The 8,208-nt window shown below is 41.0% G+C and overlaps 1 protein-coding gene across 3 annotated transcripts; it reads right to left on the bottom strand.

Annotated features, from left to right (window-relative positions):
• Nucleotides 1-487: 487 nt before the first annotated feature.
• LOC121567804 (ICOS ligand) lies at nucleotides 488-7,468 on the bottom strand. Of its 3 annotated transcripts, XM_041878102.2 has the most exons (8): nucleotides 7,382-7,468; nucleotides 5,114-5,145; nucleotides 4,575-4,624; nucleotides 3,900-4,196; nucleotides 3,385-3,663; nucleotides 3,130-3,264; nucleotides 2,620-2,644; nucleotides 488-1,532 (listed from the first exon to the last, which is right to left on the bottom strand). In XM_041878102.2, the coding sequence occupies exons 1-8, from the start codon at nucleotides 7,388-7,390 to the stop codon at nucleotides 1,514-1,516; spliced, it is 846 nt and encodes a 281-aa protein (XP_041734036.2). In that variant the 5' UTR covers nucleotides 7,391-7,468; the 3' UTR covers nucleotides 488-1,513. The 3 variants fall into 3 exon arrangements, with proteins under 3 accessions (XP_041734036.2, XP_045068744.1, XP_045068745.1); XM_045212809.1 differs by lacking the exons at nucleotides 488-1,532; nucleotides 2,620-2,644 and having other exon boundaries at nucleotides 2,793-3,264; XM_045212810.1 differs by lacking the exons at nucleotides 488-1,532; nucleotides 2,620-2,644 and having other exon boundaries at nucleotides 2,793-3,264; nucleotides 5,055-5,145; nucleotides 7,382-7,440.
• Nucleotides 7,469-8,208: the final 740 nt, after the last annotated feature.

Genomic DNA, 8,208 nt, shown 5'->3' with positions numbered 1-8,208 from the left:
ATGGGTCTTCCAAATGGACAATGACCCCAAGCATACTTCCAAAGTTGTGGCAAAATGGCTTAAGGACAACAAAGTCAAGGTATTGGAGTGGCCATCACAAAGACCTCAATCTTATAGAAGATTTGTGGGCAGAACTGAAAAAGCATGTGCGAGCAAGGAGGCCTACAAACCTGACTCCGTTACACCAGCTCTGTCAGGAGGAATGGGCCAAAATTCACCCAACTTATTGTGGGAAGCTTGTGGAAGGCTACCCGAAACGTTTGACCCAAGTTAAACAATATAAAGGCAATGCTACCAAATACTAATTGAGTGTATGTAAACTTCTGACCCACTGGGAATGTGATGAAATAGATAAAATATTAAATCAATCATTCTCTCAACTATTATTCTGACATTTCACATTCTTAAAATAAAGTGGTGATCCTAACTGACCTAAAACAGGGAATTTTTACTAGGATTAAATGTCAGGAATTGTGAAAAACTGAGTTTAAATGTATTTGGCTAAGGTGTATGTAAACTTCTGACTTCAACTGTATATATTTTTATTATTAAAAAGTTGAAAGACATAATTTAAGATGAATAACTTATTCATAACTTGTATAAAAATAATACAATAGTATCTTACATGAGAATAACATAATAATTCATATAAATATTTTGCCTATATAACAGAACTTTGAAAATAATTCCAAAAAGAATCAAGACACATTCTTACACACATTCAACATTCGTCTTCTGCTCACAAACACTGAAAACCCGTAAGTCCTTAAAGCTGGAATCCGTAGCGGTGAAACTGCCACGTCCGTTTGCCATATTACAACAACTTTAAATAAAGAACACTGTGTGTTTTACCTCTGACGTCATTGCACACACGATAGAACAGCAGAGTATGTATGCTCCTCTGCCCCGTTTAAAAAACAATAACAAATGCGCCTGGGGCGGCCAGTGGCGCCGTTTCACCTTATGCGAATCTCAGCTTTATAAAACCAGTTTAGACTGGCAGTAATAGGACCTACTGGGAGGAACTGGAGTAAGATCTACTACTGACAGACACACTCACTTCCAATATTCATCAATCAGTTGAATACAGTCAATCCCTGATAAGTGATCACTGGATAAGTGTACACTTTTCTAAAGTGCATGTCGCTAGTCCTAATACAACACAATACAAATAATTGTATATGTTGCCTTGGATAATTGCATGCCCTGGTTTAGTGCACACATTGAGGACAGTCATTGCATTTCAAGTATTCATTGGTTTTCTGTGGAACTCAGTCATTTTAACATACCATTTTCAGTCTTCCTCAACGCCGTAAAAACACCCCTGAAGTCCAGCTTACCATCCAGCATGTAGAGGAAAGTTAACATAGTTTCCAACAGCACCAAGTTCAGGCAATGTTTAGGTCACCTCAGTAATCTCTTTACCATATCCCATTAGAAGGCAGTATCCAATGAGTCAAATAATAGAACCTTCCACATTCTGTCTTCCGAATGTTCAAGTGTCTGGGTTCCTTCAGGTCAGCTGTACATTTCTGGGAAGCAGAGAGGAAGAAAGAGAGGAGAGGAAGAGAGAGAGGAGAGGAAGAAAGAGAGGAGAGGAAGAGAGAGAGGAGAGGAGGAGAGAGAGGAGAGGAGGAGAGAGAGGAGAGGAAGAGAGAGTGGAGAGGAGGAGAGAGAGGAGAGGAAGAGGGAGAGGAGAGGAGGAGAGAGAGGAGAGGAAGAGAGAGGAGAGGAGGAGAGAGAGGAGAGGAATGAAAAAGAGGAGAGGAGGAGAGGAAGAGAGAGAGGAGAGGAGGAGAGAGAGGAGAGGAGGAGAGAGAGGAGAGGAAGAGGGAGAGGAGAGGAAGAGAGAGAGGAGAGGAGGAGAGAGAGGAGAGGAAGAGGGAGAGGAGAGGAGGAGAGAGAGGAGAGGAAGAGAGAGAGGAGAGGAGGAGAGAGAGGAGAGGAAGAGAGAGAGGAGAGGAGGAGAGAGAGGAGAGGAGGAGAGAGAGGAGAGGAGGAGAGAGAGGAGAGGAAGAAAGAGAGGAGAGGAGGAGAGAGAGAGAGAGAGGAGAGGAGGAGAGAGAGGAGGAAAGAGAGGAGAGGAAGAACGAGAGGAGAGGAATGAAAAAGAGGAGAGGAAGAGAGAGAGGAGAGGAAGAACGAGAGGAAAGGAATGAAACAAAACTTTAACAAAACAAAAATGTTTAACTGCTTTGCCAGGTCATTTGCACAGGTTATCTAAACCAATGTCAAGCTTTTGATCTTATCCCACTGGGCACAGACTTCAGTTCAACGTCTAGTTCTGATTTACATTTGGTCGAGTTGTCAACTAATGTGAATTCAACGTGAAATCAACGTGAAATCAAAAAAATAAATAATTGGATTTAGGTTCAAAGTTGGATGAATAAAAGACGAAATGCCCTTACATTGATTACTTTTTGCAAATCCAATTAGTTTTCCATGTTGATTCAACATCATCACATAGATTTCTTGGGTTGAAATGACGTGGAAACAATGTTGATTGAACCTGTTTTTGCCCAGTGAGATGTATTTATCCTGTGAGTTTGAGTGAAACAGTGAAACAGTGAAACAGATACTCACTCGTCTGAACAGTGAAACAGTGAAACAGATACTCACTCTGAATTTGCTGCAACCTTCCCTCCTGGAGAAACAGAAAGATATAGACGGGTTGGTTATTTAGCAACAAAACTGACGCGTGCGCAACTATGGGGCAAAACAGACGGGGTTGGCTTAGACTGTTGACAACATGTAAATTATATTTAGTCTCTAAATGTTTATTGAAAAATAAATAAATTTGCAACAATGAGCACTTGTCTCTCAATACATAGTTACTGTTGTTGATTAGCTATCTCAAAACAAGACATGGTATCTATAATAATATACAACGAGCTGAAACAAGCCACCTACGATTCCCCACATGGCAGCTTCTTGTCATTGTTGCTAGCCATCAGACCTTTCAGAATCATAACAACACACACCTTCCGGCCACATCGATGTGCATAACGTTGTCCGCCAACCCATCTATATGTTTTATGTATTTATAGATATTTATATTTTATCCTGCCGGTCCCATTTCCAAGAGACAATACTGTCTGTCTCCACTATCGCAAGTAATGTCATCCTTACCTTGATTACCTCTGGCTGGCTTAGCCTTCCTTTTCTTGCTGATAAATACCAGAACCAGGAAACACAGCAGAACAGCAGAGACAGCAGAGATCACACAGACAACAAGGATATCAGGAGAGCCTGCCTGTGGCATGCCTATAGTAGATAAATACAATACAACACAACAGGTAAGGTTTCAAATTAATTTGCTTGACAGAAATGTATAATGTTATACATTTAATGACAGCGATAGAGACAGTGTGTCTCAGTCCTCACAGACGGTGTGTTCCTGTGAGAGGGCGCCCCCTACAGCACAGCTGAGGTTCAGCCAGGGTCCGGAGGAGCAGCTGACGGATATGGAACTGAAGACCGAGAACAGCGTAGAGACCGGGTCTCTCCTCCCACTGCTGTTCACTGCTCTCCAGTGGCTCTGGTTCAGAGGAGGGTTCGGGCTCCACTCAACGTCCCTACGAGGGTAACCGTTGTCGGAGGAACACGTCACCAAGCAACTGCTGCTGTCACAAGCCACTGTTACATTGGGGATGCTGTAGTTGGCTGTAGAGGGGGAGAGATGGAAAGGATTTGATATTTTCTTAGTTTGACTTCCTCTAAGTAACTGAAAACAAAACAACACAAGCCGGTCTACAGCTTTCTTTTTGTCTTCTTTTTAGTGAATGTATCTATGGTTTGGGCTATTACAAGCACACATCAGACAGCACAGACATTGTGTTTTCCTTCATCCAGAAAGCCATGTTCCACATGTAAGAGAGTTTGAACTGAGGTAATCTTACCTGTCACATTGAGCTGTATGATCTCCCGGTTGTCCTTGGTTGGGTATCGGATGTGGCATTCGTACAGCCCCTCATCTGACGGCCATATACTCCACAGCTTCATTGTTCCCTGTTTGGGGTCTACATGCGTACGGTTTGCATACTTTGGGTCAGGCGATGGTAAGACCTTTGTCTGATGGTAGCCGTTAATGAACTCCACTGGGTCAGGTCTCTGTACATACAGGTAGATTGGGGAGAGGTCAGACGTACAGGGGAGGGTCACAGCCCCACCCACCTCTCCTATCACCATGGTGACATCTGAGAGAGAGGGCGAAAGGGGTTAGAGGTTAGGGAAGGGTTATGCCAGAGAGTTAGGGGGGTGAGGGTAGACATTAGGCAGTTCCTTTTTTGGCTTCTGTGTTTCTTTTTCCCTCAATCTATCTGACACATCTACACTTTTCTCTCATCTGAAAGTGTCTGGTACTTTCCCTTCTACTGAATAGATAACATCATGGTTCAGATAGTCTTATTGCAAATCAAACTTTACAGAGAAAACATACACAGATACACACATGCAGGCACGCACACACACACACACACACACACTCAGCCAAGCATCTCCAACAGTAAAGATCTGATCTGATAAAGTGGCAGGTATCATAATGTCATATTTTTGTCACTTGACTCTCCTCTTACCTCTACTTTGAATAAACTGAACCGATGCCAGGAAGAAGAAGACACACTTTCTGGAAACCAAAATAACAGTACAATCAGCTGAGTACTGTTAGGTGAGGTCACTGGTAGCGTTCTTATTTCCTAATAACCTATTTCCAGAAACACACCCATAAATGTTATTAATATTATCCTTTAATTACAGGCACACATTCCTCCAGCTTTCAGGAATGTACTGTATACCAAGGAAACACCCAGAAAACAGAAAGTAATTCCATTGGAGACCCACAGCGCCATTCTCTCTATCAGATACTGTCACCACACACACTACTGTAAACAAGGTGTGAAGAATTCTGACTCTAGATAGCGGGAAATTAACTCTACAAATTAAATATTATTCTTATTAAAAACGTATAATTGTATCAAAATTAGACCAATACAGTTGTATGTAAATCAAGTAGGCTAACGGTTGCAAATAACCAAGATTTAAAGATAGAAATATACCTCAGACACAATCCCGCCATGATCATAGTCACACAGAGTGATAAGTGAGCACTATTTACCGAAGCAGCCAACGCACACACATCCCATAGTCCTGTAGAAAACACAGACACATTAGTTCAAACAGCAGTACTTACAACCAATGATCAGGTTTCATATGATCAGATTCATATCATGGTAAATAAACACTCATAAAGGACACGAGAGTTTGCTTATTAATCCTCAGATAATATGGTGAGATTAAAAAAAAGTAATTAAGAAAAATCTTCATTTTATATTTATTATAATAACCAAGTTAAGGAAATAAATTGAGCATTTAGGTTACTCTTCCTAATAGTCAGTCAAGAAAACCCTAAGGGAAATCCCAGGACAAGGGAATTACTTCAGGAAATTCTTTGTACTCTTTGGGCAGTAGGCTATAAGCACATACAGCTACTGTGTGCAGGACCCAGTTTTTCAAAGGTTATCTATTCAGATTTCAGCTATAGGATAGGATTAAATGCATGGAAATATAATGCGTAGAATGGGAGTCCCCATTGAAGTCAATGATTTGTCCATTCTATTCGTTCTATTTCTATGCATATAATCCTACCCGATAGGCGAAATCCAGATAGATAACTTTTGCCTAGTAAGATATTTGTGGTCATGGTTCTTTATTAATCTCAGCGATTGGTGGTTAAGGATAGGGAGTTCATGGTTCAGAGTTGTGGGTTTGGTTGATTTAGCGTCAATCTGAAGAGAATCAAACAACAATTCCGTTCCTCAATCGTGTGTCTTTTACACATTGTCTTGCAAGGACTTTATTATGAATTAACTACTTGAGAGTAAAGACATCAAACGATTGCCTCAGTAGAATGTCACAGGCCAGAGGATTGTGCCTGGGCAGACAGAGGGAACTGCCTTGGTTGTCAGATACGTTTCTAATTAATAAGCCAAGGGGAATCCCCAGAATTAGAGAGCCCCATTGTTATGGTATCAGCTGGTAGGATGAGTTTCATTAACACAGGTTACAGTATCAACAGTACAGAAGAACTGTATATAGTTGCTGTATATCAAATATATTGCTATAACACACACACACACACACACATGAAAACAATCATACATAAACACAACATAAGCATGCACGTGCATGCATTCATGGTCCACTGAGCATGAAGCAAACAGTAGTTTGACACTCTTAGTCTGACACAGACGGTTTTGTAATGTTGCAGCACGAGTGAGTCAGAAAGGCGTGGTACTAGAACTATGCAGAGTGAGAAGTTAAAAGTTCATGTTTAGTGTGTTACTCACGTCGCAGTCAATAGAAACTGTAATCCATGGATTTATTTTTGAAATGTCGTAGTTTTATCAAAACACAAAAGATGAAAACTTCAGAGTAATCTGACCATATCTAGGTGAAAGTATCGGTGAAATCCACTGTGTGTAAATGTTTCACTTATCCAAGTGATTGACAATGTTTGCAAATAAGCAATTGCAAAAATATATAATGCACTGTCCATGCAACAAGATTTAGATATTAAACCACTTTGACAGAGATGATGATGATAAACGTTTATTTTAAATATATAATATGACACTATGGCAGCGTTTACAAAGGCAGCCCAATTTTGCCAATAATTAATCTTTTGACCAATCAGATCAGATCTTTTGCCAATAATCGGGCAAAATATCAGAATTGGCTGCCTGTGTAAATGCAGCCAATGACCAGTCAGTTTCTATGGCTCCATTATCTGTTTGCTACATCTCTCCAGATATTACAGTCAACCCCAAGAGTAGGAGTCACATCTCTACATCTATTGTTTTGGTTAATAACCTGAAACACCAACAACCTCCATTCATTCAATGATATAGGGGCTCCCGAGTGGCGCAGCGGTCTAAGGCACTGCGTCTCAGTGCAAGAGGCGTCGCTATCATATATATTTAATTTTTAAACATTTATTTAACTAGGCAAGTCAGTTAAGAACAAATTCTTATTTATAGACCCTGGTTCGATTCCAGGCTGTATCACAATCCGGCCGTGATTGGGAGTCCCATAGGGCAGCGCACAATTGGACCAGCATCAGCCGGGTTTGTAAATAAGAATTTGTTCTTAACTGACTTGCCTAGTTAAATAAAGGTTAAAAAAATAAAAAATATATGATATAGTAGGTCAAACTGAATACCCTTCTATTGCATTGTTTAATTAAACTGCTTCACCTTAACCAGCACTGTATTCTCTAAGTAAAGCTACATCAACACTGGTACATCCACTACCAGCCAGTCTGGAAGAGCTGTAGATATTTATAACAGTTATAAAGCCTATGATGGTGAAATAAAGGCATTCTTACCGCAGTCATGCTTTGCCTTTCTTAACAGCCGTAATCGAGTGTGAAGTCGGAGAGGTTGGTGTGTTCTCAGCACTGGCAATCAGTCCCTCTTCCCTAAGCATGCTGGGGGTGTGGCTTTAGTCAGGGGAAGTCCTTTTGCTTTTCAAATCAAATCAAATCAAATCAAATTGTATTGGTCACATGCGCCGAATACAACAGGTCTAGACATTACAGTGAAATGCTTACTTACAGCCCTTAACCAACAGTGCATTTATTTTAAACAAAAAATAAAATAAAAAATAAAAAAAGTTTAAAAAAAAAAGTTAAAATAAAACAACAACAACAAAAAAAAGTGTTGAGAAAAAAAAAGAGCAGAAGTAAAATAAAGTGACAGTAGGGAGGCTATATATACAGGGGGGTACCGTTGCAGAGTCAATGTGCGGGGGCACCGGCTAGTTGAGGTAGTTGAGGTAATATGTACATGTGGGTAGAGTTAAAGTGACTATGCATAAATACTTAACAGAGTAGCAGCAGCGTAAAAAAGGATGGGGTGGGGGGGCAGTGCAAATAGTCCGGGTAGCCATGATTAGCTGTTCAGGAGTCTTATGGCTTGGGGGTAGAAGCTGTTGAGAAGTCTTTTGGACCTAGACTTGGCACTCCGGTACCGCTTGCCGTGCGGTAGCAGAGAGAACAGTCTATGACTAGGGTGGCTGGAGTCTTTGACAATTTTGAGGGCCTTCCTCTGACACCGCCTGGTATAGAGGTCCTGGATGGCAGGAAGCTTTGCCCCAGTGATGTACTGGGCCGTATGCACTACCCTCTGTAGTGCCTTGCGGTCGGAGGCCAAG

This window comes from Coregonus clupeaformis, unplaced genomic scaffold (assembly GCF_020615455.1).
Source record: "Coregonus clupeaformis isolate EN_2021a unplaced genomic scaffold, ASM2061545v1 scaf0052, whole genome shotgun sequence".
In the NCBI taxonomy this organism is placed as follows: Eukaryota; Metazoa; Chordata; class Actinopteri; order Salmoniformes; family Salmonidae; genus Coregonus; species Coregonus clupeaformis.
The sequence above is the reverse complement of the archived record's forward strand: the minus strand, read 5'-3'. Positions and strand labels throughout refer to the sequence as shown.